Below are 24745 nucleotides of genomic sequence, written 5' to 3'. Positions count from 1 at the left end.
TCACAATGAGGATACCATCCATTGTGTTGTGTGACACTACCGCCGCGCCAAATAGAATAGATTTCAAACAGATTGAGCAACTCAAAACTGGCATCCATGAGGCGCTGTGGGCCATCAGCAGCAGCAGAATTGTACTCGAACACAATCTGTAACCTCACGGCCCAGGACACACCGCACTCGGCCATCACCATCAAGCCGGGATCAAGCCTTGTTCAATGAAGAGTGCAGAACAGTGTGCCAGGAGCAGCACCAGGCATACCCAAAAATTAGGTTTCAGCCTGGTGAAGCTAATACACAAGACGACTTGCATGCTAGACAGCAAAAGCAGCAAGTGACAGACAGGGCTAAGTGATTCCACAACTGACGGATCAGATCTGAGCTCTGCATTCCTACCACATTCAGTCGTGTATTATGATGGACGATTAAACAACTCTCAGGAGGAAGAGGCTCCACAAATATCCCCATCCTCAATGAGGTGGGGGAGCCCAGCACATCAGTGCCAAAGATAAGGCTGAAGCATTTGCAGCCATCTTCAGCCAGAAGTGCCAAGTGGATGATCCATCTCCGCCTCCTCGAGGTCCCGAGCATCAGAGATGCCAGTCATCAGCAAATTCGATTCACTCCACATGAGAGCAAGGAAGGGCTGAACTCAGTGGATATTGCAAAGGCTGCGGGCCCTTGCAACATTCCGGCAATAGGACTGAAGACCTGTGCTCCAAAACTAGCCGCACCCCGAGCCAAGCTGTTCCAGTACAGCTAGGAAACTGGCATCTATCCGGAAAAGTGGAAAATTGCCTAGGTATGTCCTGCACACAAAAAGCAGGACAAATCCAACCTGGCCAATTGCCAGCCCATCAATCAAACCTTGATCATCAAAGTGATAGAAGGTGTTGTCGACAGTGCTATTAAGCGGCACTTAAACACAATAACCTCCTCACTGACGCTCAAATTGGGTTCCACCAGGGCCACTCAGCTCCGACCTCATTACAACTTTGGTCTAAACATGGAAAAAAGAGCCCAACTCCAGGTGAGGTGAGAGTGACTGCATTTGACATAAAGGCAGTATTTGGCTGAGTGCGGCATCAAGGGCCTCTAGCAAAGCTGAAGTCAATCGGAATCAGGGGGAAAATCAGGGTTGGAATCATACCAAGCACAAAGGAAGATGGTTGTGGTTTTTGGAGGTCAATATTCTCAGTCCTCCCCACTTGCCTGGATGAGTGCAGCTCCCACAACATTGAAGAAGCTCGACACCATCCAGGAAAAAGCAGCCTGCTTGATTGGCACCACATCCACAAACATTCACTCCCTCCACCACCAGTACAGTAGCAGCAGTATGTACCATCTACAAGATGCACTGCAGTAATTCACCAAGGCTCCTCAGACAGCACCTTCCAAACCCACAACTACTACCATCTAGAAGGACAAGGGCAGCAGCTAGATGGGAACACCACCACCTGGAAGTTCCCCTCAAAATCACTCACCATCCTGACTCGGAAATATATCGCTGTTCCTTCACTGTCGCTGGGTCAATTTTCTGGATCTCTGTTCCTAACAGCACCGTGGGTGTTCCTACAACACATGGACTGCAGCAGTTCAAGAAGGCAGCTCACCACCACCTTCTCATGGGCAATTAGGGATGGGGGATAAATGCTGCCCAAGCCTCCATCCCCATGAACGAACATATTAAAAAAAGTGCTGCTCCACTCAGTCCTGAAATGGCATCTCACCATTGCCACATGATTCAAATGTGGCTTGAAATTCATGTACTTGCATGGCAGATATGAAGTAAATTCACCATAAAAAAGTTGAGGTTTGTCCATTTCAGTCCAAGTACTCTTTTAAAGGGTGTGAAAAGCCTAAATTAGTGCCAATCAGCTGCTCTGACAGTGGAAATTAACTATTTCTGGTTACAGTCTTATTCCTTCTCATACTGTTCGGAGATTTTTAAAAAATTATTTTGTTCTTGGTCAATTGGAGCAATGACGGGTAAAGTAAAAACAATATTAAATGATATTGGGCCAACATATATTTTAGCTGGAGAAAGAGTGTTGCCTCTTCATGTGATCTTGTTTATGTAAGACTATTGCAAAGTTGGTACAAATGTGCATTTGGCATCTGAGTCTGAGTCTACTTTTTTTTCCAAACAAAAAGATCCCACTTTGTTTTTTTTGCCTCTCTCAATAAAATCTTTCTTTTCATCTTTGTATATTTTATTCAATATTCTAGTTTGTGCTGTTCAATCCGATTGATTAAAGCGATACACAATTGTTTACACTGTTCACACAGTCCCAGATACCCACTTACAGCAACTTGCAGTGCAAAGTCTTGTAAATTAAACAGGCACGGGCAAGTCTAGCTGACAGCAGGCGCCATTTATTCACCCATTGCTTCAAATTCTGGCACAATACTGTTCTTTCATTGTGATTCCCACTCTTGACAATGCTCCAGTGCCCAAAGAGCAAAAATAACATCTTTAACTGATGTTAACTCTAAACCCAGCTGCATTCTACTAGTTGAAACCAATGGATTTGATTTGTTTGAAAATTAGATCTTACAAAATCATGAGAGACTGACAAAAGATGCATCTGAAAAGGCATGCTGGCTGCTTTTTTGGCAAATGAACAAGGGTCCTTCCGAATATATCCATCAAAACCTCACAGCTGTGCAGTCTAAAAGGCTGAACCAATACTCCGCCTATGTTTTATCCAAACAGTGCATAATGTCCTAGAGTCTTACCAGATATGGGTTGTGTAACAACTGTACTGCACACCTATTATCCCAGTTGTCTTCAGGACTGGGCAAATCACAAAACAGCCAATCAATAGTCATGCAATCTCATTCACACATTTTTCAAATTCAAGAACAGAGATCTTCATTTAAAAAAGGCTGAGAGATGATTTTTATCCCAAGTTCTGAACAAGGGCAATTTATTTATTAACACCTGGGTTATACACTCCAATCCATACAAATACAGTTCAGTCATTGAAAGCGATTGGAGAATCCATTATCATTACCTCAATCAGCACCATTAATAATACCCTTAATCCCACCACAAAGGTGATGCACCACATAATGGGCAAAAATTGTTACCAGTGTCTGAAATAAGACTGTATAAATTACAATGCCCAAATTATGACGATCCAAGGTGCCTTTGCTGTCACTGTGGAAAAAGCACTGTAGTAATATCAAACACCACTGGAATGGTGTTCTGAAATCCAAGCAACTGAATATTTGACTATAAAGTAGCATTGTAGAAGAAATAACCTTGGACAAATGCAAAGCTAAAAAGCTGCTGCCTATTGATTAAGATATCAGACATTGCCCTAATGTTGTATCACATCATTACATTCGACAGAAAAATAAATGGATAAACTATTCAAGGCTTGAAATGTTAACAGAGCCTGTGGATATAATTGAATTAAAATTATTTGAGCTCAGGTTCTGTTCAAGTGAAGCCTGTTTGTTCAATTGCAAAATGTTTGCCCAATGTCTAAACTGGGTTATTTGGGTCAAATGCATCATACTGTTCTTGTATATGGAATTCATACGGTAACAAGCACCTGTTTCAACCCATCTTCTGGGGGATCAGCAGTTCCTTCAATCATTTTCTGGTCATGAGTGAGAGAAAAGACAAACTTGCTCCGTCAATCCCAGTGCATTTTCTGTTCATTTTGCTGTCCCACATTCATACTGGCACAAAAATCAATCGTATTGACTAAGTTCACTCTGAATATGTCTACCAACACCAGGCCTACCACAGGTGGTCCGAACCATCAAAATCAAACATATAAGGATCGTAAAATATGATCTATTTCTGTTCCTTTCACACAGATTTTCACATGAACAGTCAACTCTGATATTAACATTACCAACACAGTAAAACAATGCACAGGTGCATTCAGAGCCTTGTATTAAACTATACGCTGGTTTCTGTTTTTGCAGTCACTCTTTGTCAGAAATAATCAAAGTAGCTTAATATCTCTATTAAGTTTCCAGATATACACATGGGATATTCACAGTCTGGGGTACTTGAGACAGTGCTCCCAAAGGGGTAGAAAAAGATTAATAGGTTAATGGGGAAGGTGGTGTGCAGGGAATCAGAAAGGGCTGCAAGTCTTCTTCATATTTATACATTTAGCAAAGTGCAGTGAAAGAGGGAGTCCAGGATGGACTTGGAAAATACAATAGACAGAATATGGAAAATGTTACAAGCCGGAAGTGAACAGAAAATGTTATGCATTTGGGGAGCCCAAATGCAGACTGAACGCCACCATTCAGTCTGCAAAGCCTGACCTTGGGCTTCTGGTCACTTACCATTTTAATCAGTCATAGAGTCATAGAGGTCTACATCACAGAAAAAGACCCTTCGGCCCATTGAGTTTGCACCGGTCAAACAAGTACCTAACTATTCTAATCCCATTTTCCAGCACTAGGCCCATAGCCTTGTATGCCATGGCATCGCAAGTGCACATCCAAATACTTATTAAATGTTATGAGGGTTTCTGCCTCTACTACCCTTTCAGGCAGTGAGTTCCAGGTTCCCACCACCCTCTGGGTGAAAATATTCTTCCTCACATCCCCTCTAAACCTCCTGCCCTTTACCTTAAATCTATGCCCCCCTGGTTATTGATCCCTCCACCAAGGGGAAAAGTTCCTTCCTGTCTACCTACCCTTCATAATTTTATACACCTCAATCATGCCCCCCCTCAATCTCCTCTGCTCCAGGGAAAATAACCCCAATCTATCCAATCTCTCCTCACAACTAAAACTCTCCAGCCCAGGCAACATCCTGGTAAATCTCCTCTGCACTCTCTCTAGTACAATCACTTCCTTCCTATAATGCAGATTCCAGAATTGCACGCAATACTCTAGCTGCGGCCTAACCAGTGTTTTATACAGTTCCAGCATAACCTCCCTGCGCTTATATTCTATGCCTCGGCTAATAAAGGCAAGTATCCCATATGCCTTCTTAACCACCTTATCTACCTGTCCCGCTACCTTAAGGGACCAGCGGACATGCACACCAAGCTCCCTCTGATCCAGGGTCCTACCATTCATCGTCTATTCTCATGCCTTGTTTGTCCTGCCCAAGTGCATCACCTCACACTTATCCGCATTAAATTCCATTTGCCACTGATCAGCCCATCTGACCAGCCCGTCTATATCTTCCCATAATCTAAGGCTATCCTCCTACTATTTACCACCCCACCAACTTTCGTGTCATCTGCGAACTTACTGATCAACCCTCTTACATTCAAGTCAAAATCGTTTATATATACTACAAACAGCAAGGGACCCAACACCGATCCCTGCAGAACCCCACTGGACACAGGCATCCAGTCACAAAAACACCCCTCAACCATCACTCTCTGCTTCCTGCCACTCAGTCAATTCTGGATCCAATTTGCCAAATTGCCTTGGATCCCATGGACTCTTACCTTCGTTATCAGTCTTCCATGTGGGACTTTACCAAAAGCCTTGCTGAAGTCCAAGTAGACGACGTCAAATGCATTGCCCTCATCTACACACCTGGTCACCTCTTTGAAAAATTCAATCAAATTGGTCAGACATGACCTCCCCTTAACAAAACCATGCTGATTGTCCTTGATTAATCCCTGCCTCTCCAAGTGTAGATTAATTCTGTCCCTCAGAATTGCTTCCAATAGTTTCCCCACCACTGAGGTTAGACTGACTGGCCTGTAGTTCCCTGGTTTATCCCTTCCTCCCTTCTTGAATAACAGTACCACATTGGCTGTCCTCCAGTCCTCTGGCACCTCTCCTGTGGCCAGAGAGGTATTAAAAATTATTGCCAGCGCCCCTATCTCCTTCCTTGCCTCACTCAACAGCCTGGGATACATTTCATCAGGGCCTAAAGATTTATCTACTTTTAAGCCTGCCAGACCACTTAGAACCTCCTCCCTTTCTATGCTAATTTCTTTAATTATATCACCAGTCCTTATGCCTGATTTCCATACCCACGTTGTCCCTCTCACTCGTGAACACCGACACAAAGTATTCATTTAGAACCCTACTTACGTCGTCCGGCTCCACACACAAATTACCACTATAGTCCTTAATGGGCCTTGCTCTTTTCCTAGTTATCCTTTTACTCTTAAATGTACTTGTAAAATAACTTTGGATTTTCCTTTATTTTACCTGCCAATGTTTTTCATGCCCCCTTTTTGCTCTCCTAATTTCCTTTTTAAATTCCCCCCTACACATTCTATACTCCTCTAGGGCTTCCGCTGTTTTGAGACCTCAGTATTGGCCATAAGCCTCCCTTTTTCTCTTTATCCAACCCTGTGTATCCCTCGACATCCAGGGTTCCCTGGATTTGTTGGTCCCACCCTTTGTCTTTATTGGAATATGTTGGCCCTGTACTCTCCCTATTTCCTTCTTGAATGAGTCCCACTGCTCTGACGCAGATTTACATAAAAGTAGCTGCTCCCAGTCCACTCTGGCCAAATCATATCTGATCTTATTAAAATCGGCCTTCCCCCAATTTAGAACTCTGATTTCTGGCCCATCCTTGTCCTTTTCCAGAACAACCTTGAATCTAACAGAGCTATGATCACTATCTGCAAAATGCTCCCACACTGATACCTCTGCCACTTACCCGGCTTCATTCCCTAAAATTAAGTCCAATCTCTTGTAGGGCCTTCTATGTACTGCCTTAAAAAGCTCTCCTGGATGCATTTTAGGAATTCTGCTCCCTCTAAACCTATCACACTATGACTAACCCAGTTAATGTTGGGGAGGTTGAAATCCCCCACTATTACTACCCTTTATTTTTACACTTCTCTGAAATTTGCCTACATATCTGCTCTTCTATTTCACTGACTGTTTGGGGGCCTGTAGTACTCTCCCAGCAATGTGATTGCTCCTTTTTTTGTTTTTCAGTTCTACCCATATGGCTTCATTTGAGCAGCCTTCTAAGATGTCATCCCTCCTTACTGCTGTAATTGATTCCTTGATCAATATTGTGATACCCCCTTCTCCTCTTTTACCTCCTTCCCTGTCTCGCCTGAAGGCCCTATATCCTGGTATATTGAGCTGCCAATCCTGCCCCTCTCTCAACCATGTCTCTGTGACAGCAATGACATCATACTTCTCTATCGCAATCCCATCCTAGCCTCGGTTTCTGCACTATTCCAAAGAAGCTCACTGGAAGTTTGAAGAACAGCGCCTCATCCTTTGACCAGGCACCTCACAATCTTTGTTGAACTCAAATGTTGAATCCAATTTCACATCACACCCTTTTCTTTTAATCAAAATATTCTCCTGCAATTAATAAGGTGATTGGTTTATTAATCCTTCCCAGAACTTAAATTTTTTTTAAACATTGTTTCTTAAATTAGGGTTTTAAGAGATTGCCGGTATTGTAATAACGTTAAAGTTGTTTGTTATTGTTTTCAAAGGAAGACTTGGCCAGCGTTTGTATGCAAATGTAATTCATATCGTGTCCAGGTTCAGATCCAGCAACTTATGAGCCAGGTTTTTGATAGTGTAATTTTTGAGTGGATATTGTTCTTCTAATACTGGAATAACTGCCTTTGAATCAATTCTGCTCATGAAAACTCTCTTCCTACATTGTTTACAAGTTTATGTGGAGTTATGTTGGAATGCATTCAGTAGAACAGTGCCTCATCCGCAGCCTGCGTGCTATACTCAGCCAGCTATTAGCCAGGCTTAATTGTTCAGATAGGTTTTTGATCTACAAGGGAGTCAAGGGTTATGGGGGGTAGGCAGGAAAATGGAGTTAAGGCCACAATCAGATTAGCCATGATCTTATTAAATGGCGAAGCAGGCTCAATGAGCTAAATGGGCTACACCTGCAGCCATCTCTTACGACCTTATTCAATGTTAATTGTGGCAACATTTGGATATGCGAAACTTGAACATGGGAGGATCAGTATTCATATCAATTGGGAGTGTGTCATTCAGATATCTTTTGATTGACAGTTTCAATTAATTGTGAAAATACCTTTTTTGTTTCTCTTTTTGGTTAGCGTAATTTCCAAAAACCTGTTCTAACTGTTCTTCATTTTTGTTTTATTACTTTGCTGTTCAATGTAACAGGAATTGGTACAGAGAAAGCTAAATCCCATGTTAAGACTTTTGTCAGTTATGTGTGCTAATATTTCTAAGAAGAGTGCTTAAAGCTAAAATCTACATGGCAATGCCTCTACCAATCAGTGTCCACTTGCCAATCAATCAGCACTCTCTTCTCATACAGTATAAAGTTGTTGCTTCCCCTGACATTGGTATTCTTGTAATTGTCCTGATGAGTCTTACAGTCTATTATGAAAGATGTAATAGCAGAGCATTGAGAAATGCATAATATAATCAAGCAGAGTCAGCATGGCTTCATGAAGGGGAAATCATGCCTGACAGATTTATTAGAATTCTTTGAGGTAACAAGCAAGATAGATAAAGAGGAACCAGTAGATGTAATATATTTGGATTTACAAAAGGCATTCAATAAGGTACCGCACATAAGGTTACTTAATAAGGTGAGAGCCCATGGTGCTGGGGGTAATACATTAGCATGGATAGAGGATTGGCTAACAAATAGAAGACAGTTGGGATAATTGGGGCATTTTCAGGATGGGAACCTGTAACTAGTGGAGTGCCACAGGGATCAGTGCTGGGGCCTCAATTATTTACATATATATTAATGACTTAGATGAGAGAAGTGAATGTACGATCGCCAAGTTTGCGGATGGCACAAAAATAGTTGAAGGTAAGTGGTGTGGATGACATAAAGAGTCTACAGAGGGATATAGACAGGTTAAATGAGTGGGCAAAAACTTGGCTGATGGAATATAATGTGGGAAAATGTGAGGTTATGCATTTTGGCAGGAAGAATAGAGGAGTTGAATATTATTTCAATGGAGAATGACTGCAGAAACCTACAGCACAGAGGGATTTGGAAGTCCTCATGCATGCATCCCAAAAAGCTAATTTATGAGTTTGGCAGGTAGTTTGGAAAGGCAAGTGGAATGTTGGCCTTTACTTCAAAGGGAATGGAGTATAAAAATCAGGAAGTCTTGCTAAAACTATACAAGGCACTTGTTAGACCAAACCTAGAATACTGTGAACAGCTTTGGTCCCCTTATCTAAGGAAAGGTATACTGGAATTGGAAGCAGTCCAGAGAAGTTCACTAGGGATTTTCTTCTGAGGAGAGGTTGAGTAGGTTGGGTCTGTACTCACTGGAGTTTAGAAGAATGAGAGGGGACCTTATTGAAACATATAAGATTCTTGGAGAGCTTGACAGGGTAGATGCTGAGAGGTTGTTTCCCTCATGGGAGAGTCTAGGACCAGAGAACATAATCTCTGAGTAAGGGCTGCCCATTTAAAACAGAGATGAGGAGGAATTTCGTCTCTGAGTGTAGTCAATCTGTGAATTCTTTACCACAGAGGGCTGTAGAGGCTGGGTCGTTAAGTACATGCAAGGCCGAGACAGACAGATTTTTAATCAGTAAGAGAATCAAGGGTTATGGGGAAAAGGCAGGAACATGGAGTTGAGGATCATCAGATCAGCCATGATCTCATTGAATGGCAGAGCAGACTGATGGGCGGAATGGCCTACTTCTGCTCCTACATCTTATGGTCTTGAGTGCAAGACGAAAAGCTTTGACAACATTTTTTTTTCAGCAACGCTCAAATCTTTTATTGTTTTGAAACACACACTGTAACTTAAGTGAAGCAGTATAATCTAACTAAATCTGCCAATTTTGCTTGTGCTTCTGGCTAATGATATTAATTAAACTTGATCTTTAATTTTCAGTCCATCATATGGTCATGTGGTGCATTATTAGAGAGTGCAGACTGCACTATTTCCAGTGCAGACTGTGATGTTTATCCAGAGACCTACTATCCTAAGTACTTAGCACACAAGGTCAAGTTATAGCCCAGTACAAGCCTATGCACGCCTATGAAAACCTCCTTTCACACAAAGCACAGATAGAAAATAGCAAGTACCCTGAATCAGAGGAAATATTTCTTTTCAATTGTTTCTGGAAATATCTGAAGATACTTGCTTATGTTTTGAGGCACCAAGCGAACATGGTCAGCTTATGTACCACAGATCTAAGTGAAGGGTTCAAACGTCAGCACAATATATAAAGACTATAAAGTCGAAAAAATAGTCATTTGATAATACAGAACTTGTATTACCAAAAATAAAAAGAGGCATTCACTGGTTCATTCCCTGTGGCAATATCTTGGCCAATCAGAGTCATGCTGCCTGGTTTAAATTTCAAACAATGTTAGGCAGTTAACTGTCAGTCACCATCAACTAGTGCATTCTCCATGGCAACACCTCTACCAAAGTCTATCTGCCAACCAATCAGCACACTCTTTTCATATAGTATAACTAGATTTGTTTCCCAATATTGGTATTTTCTTGTGAATTGTCTTGATGAGTACAAGGCGAAAAGCTTAGACAAAAAGGCCTCTTTTTTCAGCAATAAAGATGTAGAACTGTAACGTTATTTAATCATACTAGTTATTTCAACGCTAAACAAACAATCAGCAGATAATGTGCAAGAGAAAACTGTTGACCAATACTGAAATTATTGGCAACAATGTCAAATAGCTATAGCAATTGAAATATTGGGATACTGTAGCAAGTGGTTATGTTACTAGACTAGTAATCCAGTGGCTTGGACTAATTATCTAGAGGCATGAGTTCAAATTCCAACACGGCAGCTGGGAAATTTAAACCCAATTAATAAATCTGGAATAGAAGACTAGTATCACTAACTGCGCCCATGAAACTACCAGATTGTTGTAAAAAAAAATCTATTTGGTTCACTGTTGTCCTTTTGGGAAGGACATCTGCCATCCTTACCTAATCTGGCCTATATCTGACTCCAGACCCACAGCAATGTGGCTGACTCTTAACTGTGTAAAATGGCCTAAAAACCATTTCAGTTGCATTCAAGAAAGCAGCTCGCCACTCAAGGCTAAAAGCAATAGACAATAAATGCTGGTCTTGCCAGAGGCGCACACACATCTGAATAAATAATGAAAGAAAACATAAGGTCCATTGAATAAAGGCCCAAACAAGTGAGACTGATACAGTAAAACAATGCCAAATGTCAGGAATGGGACATTGTCCAGTTATCGCCATTGTCCTGGAAAATTAATCAAGGCAATGAAAAGGAATCCAAGGGCTCAAGCTTTAAATCAAGGATCTAAGGAAAGAAGGTACAGGCACTTATACTTTACAAAACATGGCTCTTCCATGGTCAACACCTCTTCAAGTAAATGCACCCAGCCCCACTCACTTCATTGTATTTCCATAGTGCATTACGTGAAGATAAACAGCCTAAAGTGCTTCACAGAAGTATAATCAGACAAAAATAGATGAGCCAAATGGGGAGATATTAAGAAAGGTGACTAAAACCTTAGTTACTAATTTTAAGGTAAGTCTTAAAGGTGCAGGAAGTGTGCAGCGATGGGGAGATGTTTGGTGGGGAAATTCTGCAACATAGGTTCTAGACAGCTGAAAGTGTGGGCACCATTGGTGAGGCAAGATGGGGTGGGGTTGGAGGTTGGGGGTTACTGTTGGCACAGGAGGCCAGATGATTTTTGTTCATAATGCAAGTAACTGATTCATTGAACCAACTTGAATCAATTTGCACATTTTCCACAATCAAGTCTTTCCCACTAGGCAGCCATATTCAATGCTCAGTGGGACCTGGCTTCTCAGCATATGCAGAAGCAACTGACAATATATAAAAATAAAAGTCGCTGTAGTCCAGGAGGGCCACAGGCTGCTCTCGCATCAGACAGAGATGACTGGTGCTGAGTTTAACCTGAGGGTCACCACACCTCAGGCGAGGGGCGAGGTTGAGAAGGTAGGGCTTTCACGGATGACCTCAGCCAGTACAGGAAATGTACCCGCATTGAACTTGTAGTTTGAGATTTGGGAGTGGTGCCAAAATGCCCACTCTGCATCACTTGGTGCCCCGCGAAGTGAGCTAACCAAACCCCTCCCCCCCCACCATAATATAGACAGAGCAGTGCAGAGTGAGCATTTTGGCACCACTCTCCCAAATCGTAAACTACAAGTTCAAATGTTTTAAGAAAGCCAAGGCTATTTTTAAAAAAATAAGAATAATTAATTTTTCTGTAAAATGCAGGGCAAGATAACAAACTGAAAATTTCAGCCACAAACTAAACTCAAACTGGCTGCCTTATTAAATAGACTGCTACTTTAGTGCCACAATTACAGAGGTTTTTGAAGATTTTTAAGGTAATTCCAGATCATTCCGAATGGAGCAAGGCTTTTGCCCAAAAGGTTAAACCATCTTTCTCTTTCAACAGGTGACAGGCCTGCAGTGTACTTCCAACAATACATTTTCATTAAAATAAACTGGAGTTTGAATTTAATTCCGTGGCTACGATATGGTCAATATAAATACAGTGGCAATCAATGTGGGTCTTGAACTTTGGGCAGGAAAGGAAAAAATACCATCCCATCAGCACCTCATCCAAGTAACCCTTCTTTGGATGTAAGTGCAGATGACCAGCGTGGGGAAGCTCAGTCAAAGACATCACCTAAGCCCTTTATAATTTCCGTTAGGGTTGAGAAGATCGCAAGCAACAAATCTTGCTGATTTTTTACCTTCTGAGTCAAAGGAAGCAAGTTATTCTTTGCACACCCACTGAGATCAGCTATCTTAGCAGAGATAAGGTCCTTCAAGCTTGAAAAGCTCAGTTATACACTACTTTTAATAGGCTTTCAATTGAGCAAGTCCCATTAAATTCTTCACGGGAAGCCATGCACACATATAGAAATTAAAGCCAGATCATTTCACAACTATTATTTAGAGGAACACCAGCAGATTCCATTTCCAGCTCATTGTCTTGGTAAAGTGAGAAGTATCAACTTAAGGAGAATGCTTCCAAAATGTTATGCTAGATATTTAATTGCAAAGTGCCCAAAATATATTTACAATCCTGGAAAACAAGCATCTTTTGTCCTCAAATAGGTATGAATTTTACATCATTACAAGCTTCCATTTAGCCTGTTGATTTAGGGCAGCGTTTTCAGAGTTTAATTTCCGTCCAAAACGATCAACATTTATTAAGTTACAAAAGCCAATGCTGGAAATCTGAAATAAGAACCAAAAAAGCTGGAGAAACTCAGGAGGTCAGGCAGCATCTGTGGAGGGGAACAGAGTGAATGTTTCAGGTCGATTACCTTTTATCAGAAGGCAGAAAGTTCTAATGAAAGGTCATCGGCCCAAAATGTTAGCGATTTTCCTTCCACAGATGCTGCCTGACCTGATTAATTTTTCCCCAGCATTTTCTGTTCTTATTTATTAAGTTACCTTCTACTCTGCTGAGCAAGGTAGAAGCTTTTGAGAAGGAAGGCAATTTCTCAAACAGTCTGAATTAAATTGAAACCTAGGTTCTATAGATGAAAAAGCAGTTGTAGCATTTTGAATTTGTCCACAGCGAGTTGTCTTATCTTTACAGAAGCAATAAATGAACCGTCAAGAAAACTGGCTGTTTAGTTTTTTTTAAAAAATAATTTGGGTCTGTCTGACATCAGACATGGTAGGAAAACAGACTATTAATTATATAATACCTCATTACATCATTCAGAAAACATTTCATGTGAATTGTGCTTGAAGAGCAGTCAATTATGTCAGTGAGAGCAGCAGTCATTTTATGGATATCCTATAAACAGTAACGAGAGGAGTGGCCAGTTAATCAATTTTTTTTGGGAGGGGCTGGTCGAAGAAGTAATGCTGGCCTGGAACAAAACCCCCCTCCTCTTTGATAAAATGACATGGGGTCTTTAACATCCATCTACATAAAGAAGCTAAAACAGAATTACCTGGAAAAACTCAGCAGGTCTGGCAGCATCGGTGGAGAAGAAAAGAGTCGACGTTTCGAGTCCTCACGTTCTGTTGAAGGGTCGTGAGGACTCGAAACGTCGACTCTTTTCTTCTCCACCGATGCTGCCAGACCTGCTGAGTTTTTCCAGGTAATTCTGTTTTTGTTTTGGATTTCCAGCATCCGCAGTAGTTTTTTGTTTTTACATAAAGAAGCTATTTGATGTTTCATCTGAAAGACAACAACAGAGCTCTCAGCAATGCACTGGACTGTCAGTTTAGATTATATTACCAGTCCTGAACCGGAGAATGAACCTACAAGTCTTCTGACTCAAGGTGAGAACGCTACCATCTGAGCCCTTTTACATTCAATGAAACTGGGTGATGAAATAGGTTAATCATATAGACTGCTCACCTCTGGGATCTGGTCCAGGAGGAAAAGTCAGTGCAGAAAATGGAAAAAACCAACACCTGTAAGCTAATAGTGTTCTTTTGCAGCTGGACATAGAATAGAAGGTGTTTTATTCTGCATGTAGGCATGTTGCACCTGATCTGGTAGCACTTGCTGTTTATACAATACGGTGAGAATCAGAAATTATTGCACTTTCAGATACTAATACACCTGAACACTCAGCTGAAATACAAGTTATGCTTATATTGTGAAGCTTTATATAGCATTGAAGCGACAACACATAGGCTCAACAGCAGAAGAAGCATGCGACTGAGCTAAGCAATCCAGATCTAAAGCCCAGTCACATCCAGTTGTGAATGCTGCTGGACAATTAAACAACTAACCAGAAGAAGCACCTCCATGAACATCCCATCCCAAGTGATGGGAGAACCTAGCATATCAGTGCAAAGGGCAAGGCTGAAGTATTTGCAACCATCCTAAGCCAAAGGTGCCAAGTGGGTAATCTCCCTGAGCCTCCTCCTGAGATTTGCAGCATCACAGATACCAGTCTTCAGCCAACTCATTCACTCCATGTGTTATCAAGAAATGGCTGAATGCACTGGATACTGCAACGGTTATGGGCCCTGACAACATCCTGGTAATAGTACTGAAGACTTGAGCTTCAGAGCTAGCCGTGCCGTACTCAAGCTGTTCCAGTACAGCTACAACACTGGCATCTTCCAGACAATGTGGAAAATTGCACAGTTATTTCACGTCAACAAAAATCAGGATAAATCTAATCAGGTCAATTATGGCCCCATTAATCTACTGTAAACCAAAGTGATGGAAGGTGTTATCAACAGTGCTATCAAGCGGCACTTACTCAGCAACAATCTGCTCACCAATAGGAAAGCAAAATATTGCAGGTGCTGGAAATCTGAAATAAAAACAAAGTGCTGGAAATACTCAGCAGGTCTGGTAGCAACTGTGAAGAGAGAGACAGAGTTAACATTTCGAATCAAAAATGATTGTTCTTCAGAGCTGAAGGAAGGTAGAAATGAGATGGCTTTTATGCTGTTGAAAGGAGGGAGGCAGCAGAAGAACAAAAGGGAAGCTCTGGGGTAGGGTAGAAGTCAGGAAAGATTAGATGACTAGATTAGATAAGAATTACCTGGATCTGCACCTAAAGTGCTGTAAACTGCAGGGCTATGGGCCGGGTGCAGGAAGGTGGGATTAGAAAGGACACCTGGGTGTCCTTGGGCTGGCATGGACAAGATGGGCCAAATGGCCTCCTTCTGTGCTGTAACTTTTCCGTGGTTCTATGACAAAGATGTCAAGGAACAAAAGGCAAAGAGAGTGGTAATCCTGAAGAGTCATACTCAATTTGAAACATAAACCTTGTATCTCTCTCTCACCAATGCTGCCAGACCTGCTGAATATTTCCAGCATCTCTTGTTTTTTATACCTGTCCACCGATGCAGAGTTTGGATTCTACTAGGGACCTTTGGCTCCACACCTTATTCCAGCCTTGGGCTAAAAATGAACAAAAGAGCTACATTCAAGCGGTGAGTTGAGATTGAGCGCACTTGACATCAAGTCAGCAATTGACTGAGGAGTCCTAGCCAAGTTGAAGTCAATGGGAATCAAGGGAAAACTCTCCACTGCTTGAGGCCATACCAAGCACAATAGGGTTGGAGCCATATCTAGCACAACAGAAAGGGCCTGTGATTGTTGGAGGCCAATCATCTCAGCTCTAGGCATCGCTCAGGGTAGTGTCCAAGGCCCAATCTTCATCAATGACCTTCCCTCCAACATAAGATCAAAAGTGAGGATTTTCACTGCGATTGCAGTGTTCAATACCATTCACAGCTCCTTAGATATTGAAGCAGTCCACATCTGAATGCAGCAAGACCTGATCATCATTTAGGCTTAGGCTGACAAGTGGGAAGAAACATTCACACCACTTAAGTGCTAGGCAATGACCATCTCCAACAAGAGAACCTAACCATCTTCCCTTGAAATTCAATGGCATCATCATTGAGACCCCACCATCAACATTCTAGGGTTACCACTAAAATAAAAGCAAAATTCTGTGGATGCTGGAGATCTTAAATAAAAACATTAAAGTGCTGGAAAAACTCAGCAGGTCTGGCAGCATCTGTGGAGAAATAAACAGAGGTAACGGTTCGAGTCCAATATGACTCTTCCGAAGAAGCCAAGATTATCCAGGTACTACGGCTGCAAGAGCAGGGTTAGACAGAGGCTAGAAATTCTGCACTGGGTAACTCACCTCCTGACTCCCCTAAGCTGGTTCACTATCTACAAGGCACAGTGGCAGCAGTGTGTACCATCTACAAGGTGCACTGCAGCAACTCGCCACATTTCCTTCAACAGCACTTCCAAACCTGCAACCTTCATCACCTAGAAGGCCAAGGGCAACAGACACAAGCTCCCCTTCAAGTCACACACCATCCTGGCTTGGAATCATATCACTGTTCCTTCACTGTTGTTGGGTGAAAAACCTGGAACTCTGTCCCGAACAGCACAGTGGGTGTACCTACACCAGATGGACTCTAACAGTTCAAGAAGGCAGCTAACAGGCACCTTTCCAAGACTGATTAGGGATGAGCAACAAACGCTGGCCTTGCCAGTGATGCTCACATCCCATGAATTAATTGAAAAAAAATGCTGGTAATGCTGCATAGGCAATCATCTTTGCAGCATTTTTTTGTACACAACAGGTAGCCATATTTTGTTAAAGAGACTCGATTTAAAAAAAAATGATGCAATGGAAAGGCTTGAATGATTGTATTTAGTTGTAAATGGGTCTGGGACTGCATCTGTAAATTTACTGTACCATCAAGGACATATCTCTGCACTAGAATAGTGTGGCATTTATTTCCAGCACTCCAAAGTGCTGGGAGGGAATTACATAAATTACTCTCGCAATCTTTTGACAGACTGTGATTTGCTGCTTGGTTTTCCACTCGCCCATCAGATTTTGGGTGTCTGTAACTTCAGACCTTTTCATGCCAATCTATTTTTAATATACACGTTCACAATCTTGCCATTAGCAGAATTGTGATGAACTTGGTTAGCTTTTGTTTCTTTGATTGATATTCACATAGTGACATCAAGAGAATTGACTTGGAAAAGCTGTTGAGCCCAACAGTCTCAAACAGCTGCATTAACATACAAAGTTGAAAGAAGATTGTGGAATTGATAATTCTGCTGTCATGCACCACTGAGACATTTCCTCCCGTACAGTTCCCTTCATGAGGCTACCAGCACTCATTAAAGATCAACAATTCACAATTCCATAAAGATGCCGAACAGAGATAGAAGGGGAGAAGATATGGATAAAAAAACGATAATGATTTTAATTTTAACTGAACTGATAGGAAGACACTTCAGGTGAAAATTGAGCTGGCAAATTAGATGGACTTATATGACACTCTAAGGTATATAAACTGATATTAAATACAGAAAAATTCTTACTTTGGCAACATCTTTAGTTGATTTTCTCGTAGCTCCAATATCTGCAATTTGGTCAATCTGAAAAATAGAGAAGCATACAATTAAACCACCAATCAACTTTGATACTTCACAAGATACATGAGCTGGTAGTGTTTATTAATCAACAACATTCATTTAGACAGCGCCTTGACCATAAAATACAAACAAAAACAAACGTATGCGAGTTCAATGGCCTCGAAACTAGGAAGAGAGAGATTAGGAAGATTAACGGAAGATTCAGCTGAAGAAATGGATTTATAAAAGTAGCAGTTTTTATTTTCATCAAGTGGAAAGAGGGATGGCAAGGCTGAGAGTTCTTAAGAAGCAGAACTAAGCTAGAGCCAAGTTAGGCGATAGAAGGAGAGGATGCACAGTAGCTAGAGTCTTAGAGAAACGAAGGAAATCGGAAGAGATATAGGATTGGAGATAGATTGGGGGCGGGGTTAGTTGTAAGGATTTGAGAGAGAATTTTAAACTTAGTGCTGTGGAAGATTGAACAGGATATATAGACAGCAAAACTCTTGGCAAATTAGAATCAATGAAAGATAGAGAATGGGAGACCTGCAAGGAGGGCACAGGAACTGTTTAGGTGGTGAGTGATGAAGGCCCGTATAAGGGTTTCAGTGATAGTGGGGCTGTAGCAGGAGCAGCATAGGCTGAGAAGGACTGAGGAAGGAGCAAAGACAGCCGCTATTGCAGGAGTGGAAGTAAGTGCTCTTGGCAACAATTAGTATGTGCCATTTAAAGCTCCTTTTAGGGTTTCAACGGATGATAAGATTGAAGTTGCCTGGTCCAGTATGAGCAAATGGTCAGAGAAGTTATGCAGTCAGTAGCGAGACAGCAGAGTTTTTAGCTGGAGCGAAAGATGTGTCAATCTTCCTAATTCTAAGCCGGAAGCTGCTCAATGGGTGAGGGAACAGAAGCTATTACCGGAGATGCACTATTTGCATTCAGATAGGAACAAAATACATGCAAAGTGCAATAGCACAGACTAGATGATAAAAAAGGTACTGGTAAAGTATCTTGTGACATTGACCATAATGTGCACTGGAGGGGGAGATATGCACCATTGTTGTCATCACAAAGAATGTTATTCATAGCTTTTTAAGGCCAGTTCAGAGAATAAGCTTTATCAGTGCAACAAAACAGCAAGTTCCAGGGCATATACACATAAAGCTAGGAGGCAACACATTTGAAGACTTAAGACAGCAAAGGAAGATTGGAAAGAGGGTGGTGGGTGTAGAGGGCAGAAGGGTCAACTTGTATTTTTAGTTGGGGGGAGGGGAAGAAATAACACTGGTAGTTTTGAAGAGGTTGGGGGTTGATGCTAATAGATCTGGCAACAAGAAAAAATGGACAAATTGAAGAGAGACGAGGGGAGAGGGAATCCAATTAAGAGGAAGTGGATACTTTTCAGCCTCCAATATTTGGTTCTAACTTCGGTACAGGGGAAGAAGCTGATTGGTGAGTAACCGGTAAGTTATTCTACTTGTAATAAGTGGTTTGTAAAAGTTAAGGTGTGGCAGGGCTCCTAGTCTGAGTGCAATGTGCATGATGTGGAATGTGGGAAGTCACGGACATATCACGTGTCCTAGACAAACACATCTGCAGGAAGTGTCACCAGCTGCAGAAGCTTGAGCTCCGGGTTTTGGAGCTCAAGCAGTCACTGTGGTTCATCTGTAAGGCAGAGAACTATATGGAGAGCACGTTCAGAGAGACGGTCACACCACACGTTAGGAACATGCAGACAGAGAGGGAATGGATGACCAATAGGCAGTCTAAGAGAACCAGGCAGCTAGTGAAGGAGTCACCTGAGTTGATCTCTCTCGCTCACTAATTGGTTTTCCATTTTGGATATTGGTGAGGGCTATGGTTCCTTAGGGGAGTGCAACTAGAGCCAAGTTTATGGCACCATAGGTGGCTCAGGTGCACAGCTGGGGAGAAAGAACAGCAATAGTGATAGAGGATTCGTTAGTTAGGGGAACAGGCAGGCATTTCTGCAGCTGTAGACGTGACTCTAGGGTGGTATGTTGCCTCACTGCTGCCAGGGTCAAGGATGTCAGAGAGCGGCTGCAGGATATTCTTCTAGGGGAGGGTGAACAGCCAGAAGTCGTGGTCAACATTGGTACCAATGACATTGATACGGGGGGTGGGGGGGAGATGAGTCCCGAAAGCAGATTTTAGGGAGTTAGGAAATAAAGTATAAAGCAGGACCTCAAGAGCAGTAATCTCAGGATTACCCCCAGTGCCACATGCTAGTGAACACAGCAATAGGAGGAATGAGCAATTGAATACATGGAGGGGGGACATCAGGTTTCTGGGGCATTGGAACTAGTTCTGGGGCAGTTGAGACATGGACATGTTGCATCTTAGCCAGACTGGGACTAACATCCTCACAGGGAGATTCTTTTGTCTTGTTGGGGAGGGTTTAAAGTAAATTGGCAAGGGGATGGGTATCTCAGAGGCAGCTCAGATTGGAGGGAAACAAAACTGGTAACAGGCAGTAGAAAAACAGAAAGTGAAATTGGAAGGCAGGCATTAAATAGGATCAGAATGCAGAACATATTAAAAAGGCAAAGTAAAGGGCACTATCTGAATGGATGCAGCATTCGCAACAAGATAGATGATTTGAAGGCAGAAGTAAAGGTAAATGGGTGTGATTTAATTGCCATGACAGAGACATGGGTACAGATGGCCAAGACTGTGAACTGAATATTCAAGGATATTCGTTAACTTAAGAAGGATAGGCAAAAAGGAAAAGGAGGTGGGATAGTGCTGTTAATAAGGGACAAGATCAGTCCATTAGTGAGGGAGGATTTTAGATTGAAGGATCAGGATGTAGAATCAGTTTGGGTGGAACTAAGAAATGACAAAGGGCACCAAACATTGGTGGGAGTGGTTTATAGGCCACCAAACTCTAGTGGCAATGTCAGGTATGATAGAAATCAGGAAATTAGAGCTGCATGTAACATGGGTATACAGTCATAATGGGTGACTTCAATTTACATATAGATTGGGTAACCTAATTAGTACTAATGCTGTGGAGGATGAATTGCTGGAATATGTATGAGATGGGCTTCTGGAGCAGTATGTCAAAGAAGTAACTAGTGATCGGTCTATTTTAGATTTAACGTTTTATTCTTAATTCATTCATGGGAGGTGAGCTTCACTGGCTGGGCCAGTATTTATTGCCCATAACAAAAACAGAATTACCTGGAAAAACTCAGCAGGTCTGGCAGCATCGGCGGAGAAGAAAAGAGTTTTTCATCCCTATTTGCCCTTGAGAAGGTGGTGGTGAGCTGACTTCTTGAACCACTGCAGTCTATGTGGTGTAGGTACGCCCACAGTGCTGTTAGGAAGGAAATTCCAGGATTTTGATCCAGCAACAGTGAAGAAACAGCAATATATTCCCAAGACAGGATGGCGAGTGACTTGTAGGGGAACATCCAGGTGGTGGTGTTGCCGCCATCTATCTGCTGCCCTTGACCTTCTGGGTGGTAGTGGTCATGGGTTTGGAAGATGCTGTTGAAGAAGCCTTGGTGAATTCCTGCAGTGCATCTTGTGGACGCAATGCTGCTACTATGCGTCGATGATGGAGGGAGGGAATGTTTGTGGATGTGATGCCAATCAAGCGGGCTGCTTTGGCCTGGATGGTGTCAAGCTTCTTGTGTTGTGGGAGCTGCACTCATCCAGGCAAGTTGGGAGTATTCCATCACACTCCTGACTTGTGCCTTGTAGATGGTGCATAGGCTTTGGGGAGTCAGGTGATGAGCTACTCGTCGCACGATTCCCAGCCTCTGACCTGCTCTTGTAGCCACAGTATTTATATGGCTAGTCCAGTTCAGTTTTTGGTCAATGGCAATCCCCAGGATGTTGATAGTGGGAGATTCAGTGATGGTAATGCCATTGAGCATCAAGGGGTGGTGGTTGGATTCTTTCTTGTTGGAGATGGTCATTACCTGGCACTTGTGTGGCGCGAATGTTATTTGCCACTTGTCAAAACCGAGCCTGGATATTGTCCAGGTCTTGCTGCATTTGGACATAGACAGCTTCAGTATCTTAGGAGTCTTGAATGGTGCTGAACATTGTGCAATCATCAGCAAACATCTGACCTCGTGATGGAAGGAAGGTCATTGATGAAGCAGCTGAAGATGGTTGGGCCGAGTACACTACCCTGAGGAACTCCTGCAGTGATGTCCTGGAGCTGAGATGTCCTGGACCTTCAACAACCACAACCATCTCCCTTTGTGCTAGGTATGACTCCAACCAGCTGAGAGTTTTCCCCCATGATTACCATTGACCTGCGTTTTGCTCGGGCTCCTTGATGCCATGCTTGCTCAAACGCAGCCTTTATGTCAAAGGCAGTCACTCTCACCTCACCTCGGGAGTTCAGCTCTTTTGTCCATGTTTGAACCAAGGCTATAATGAGGTCAGGAGCTGAGTAGCCCTGGTGGAACCCAAACTGAGCGTCAGTGAGCAGGTTATTGCTAAGCTAGTGCCACTTGATAGCACTGGAAGCGGCTGAAGACACTAGACATTGAAAAGGCTATGGGCCCTGACAATATTCCAGCAATAGTACTGAAGACTTGTTCTCCAGAATTTGCTGCACCCTAGCCAAGCTGTTCCAGTACAGCTACAACACTGGCATCTACTCGGCTATGTGGAAAATTGCCCAGGTATGTCCTGTACCCAAAAAACAGGACAAATCCAACCCAGCCAATTACCACCTTCATCAGTCTACTCTTGATCATCTGTAAAGTAATGGAAGGGATCACCAACAGTGCTATCAAGGGCATATGCTTAGCAATAACCTGCTCATCGATGCCCAGTTTGGGTTCTGCCAGGGCCAACTCAGCTCCTGACCTCGTTACAGCCTTGGTTCAAACATGGACAAAGCAGCTTAACTACTGAGGTGAGGTGAGAATGATTGTCCTCGACACCAAGGCAGCATTTGACAGAGTGTGGCATTAAGGAGCCCTAGCAAAACTGGACTCAATGGGAATCAGGGGAAAACTCTCAGCTAGTTGGAGTGATCCCTAACACAAAAGAAAGATGGTTGTTGAAGGTCAGTCATCTCAGCTCCAGAGCATCACTGCAGGAGTTCCTCAGGATCATGTCCTCGGATCAACCATCTTCAGCTGCTTCATCAATGACCTTCCTTCCATCATAAGGTCAGAAGTGGGGATGTTCGCTCACGATTGCACAATGTTCAGCACCATCCGTGACTCCTCAGATACTGAAGCGGCCCACATCCAAATGCAGCAAGACCTGGACAATACCCAGGCTTGGGCTGACAAGTGGCAAGTAACATTCACACCACACAAGTGCCAGGTAATGACCATCCCCAACAAGAGAGAATCTAACCATCGCCCCTTGATGTTCAATGGCATTACCATCACTGAATCCCCCACGATCAACATCCTGGGGGTCACCATTGACCAGGAACTGAACTGGACTAGCCATATAAATACTGTGGCTACAAGAGCAGGTCAGAGGCTAGGAAACCTGTGATGAGTAACTCACCTCCTGGCTCTCCAAAGCCTGTCCGCCATCTACAAGGCACAAGTCAGGAATGTGATGGAATACTCCCCACTTGCCTGGATGAGAGCAGCTCCTACAACACTAAAGAAGCTGGATATCGTCCAGGACAAAGCAGTCCATTTGATTGGCACCACATCCACAAACATTCACTCCCTCCATCATCGACGCACAGTAGCAGCAGTGTGTACCATCTATAAGATGCACTGCAGGAATTCACCAAGGCTCCTTACACAGCACCTTCCAAACCCACCATCGCTACCACCTGGAAGGACAAGGACAACAGATACATGGGAACACCACCTGGAAGTTCCCCACCAAGTCACTCACCATCCTGACTTGGAAATAGATTGTCGCTCCTTCACTGTTGCTGGGTCAAAGTCCTGGAACTCTCTTCCTAACAGCACTGAGGGCGTACCTACACCACATGGACTGCAGCGGGTTCAAGGAGGGCAGCTCACCACCACCTTCTCAAGGGCAACTAGGGATGGGCAATAAATAATGGCCTGGCCAGCAAAGCCCACATCCCGTGAATGAATTTTTAAAAAGCTATACAGGGCATTGGTGGGATCACGTCTCAAATGGTGTGTGCAGTTTTGGTCTCCTTATTTAAGGAAGGATGCCAATGTGTTGGAGGCAGTTCAGAGATGGTTCACTGGATTGATGCATGGAATGTGCGAGTTATCTTATGAGGAAAGTTTAGACAGACTGGGCTTGTTTCCACTGGAGCTTAGAAGAGTGAGGGGTGACTTGAATGAAGTATATAAGATCCTGAACAGCACTAACAAGGTGGGCGTGGAAAGGATGTTTCCTCTTGTGGGTGAGTCCTGAACTAGGGGGCACTGTTTTAAAATTAGGGGTTGCCCTTTTAGGACAGAAATGAGGAGAAATCTTTTCTGAGGGCTGAGCGACTTTGGAACTTTCTGCCTCCGAAGGCGGTGGAGGCGGGGTCATTGAATATTGCTAAAAAGTGGAGGTAGATTGATTTCCTTGCCTAACAAGAATCTAAGGTCATTGGAGGTAATGGGAATGTGGAATTCGAAACACAAACAGATCAGTCATGATCTTATTGAATGGCGGAGCAGGATCGAGGAGCCGAAAAGGGTTGGGAGCAATTTAGAATCCAGCTGTCATGAGCAAGAAATTGATAAAGGGAAAGGAGACTATGAATGCAAGCTAGCAAGGAATATCAAGATCTGTCTATAAAAGCTTCTCAAGGTATGTGAAAAAGAAAAGATTAGCTAGGTCAAATGTGGGAACATTACAGGTGGAGACAGGAGAATTCATAATGGAGAATAGGGAAATGGCGGAGAAACTAAACAATTACTTTGTGTCTGTCTTCACGGAGGAAGATACAGAGAATCTCCTAGAGATACTAGGGAACCAAAGTACTTGTGAAAATAAGGAACTGAAAAAATTGGTATTAATAAAAAGTAATATTTG

At 42.8% G+C, this 24745-nt stretch overlaps 1 protein-coding gene across 5 annotated transcripts in view; it reads right to left on the bottom strand.

Moving 5' to 3' along the window:
• Window positions 1-24745, bottom strand: part of erbin (erbb2 interacting protein) — a 322194-nt gene that overhangs the window by 110191 nt on the left and 187258 nt on the right. For all 5 annotated transcript variants that reach the window (XM_078562777.1, XM_078562787.1, XM_078562807.1 and 2 more), the window contains exon 6: window positions 17747-17803. In XM_078562777.1, the coding sequence (XP_078418903.1) occupies window positions 17747-17803 (57 nt within the window). The remainder of the gene's footprint in view (window positions 1-17746; window positions 17804-24745) is intronic.

Source organism: Cetorhinus maximus, chromosome 2 (assembly GCF_964194155.1).
Source record: "Cetorhinus maximus chromosome 2, sCetMax3.hap1.1, whole genome shotgun sequence".
Taxonomy (NCBI): Eukaryota; Metazoa; Chordata; class Chondrichthyes; order Lamniformes; family Cetorhinidae; genus Cetorhinus; species Cetorhinus maximus.
Note: the sequence above shows the minus strand (reverse complement) of the source record. Positions and strands in the feature narration are given on the sequence as shown.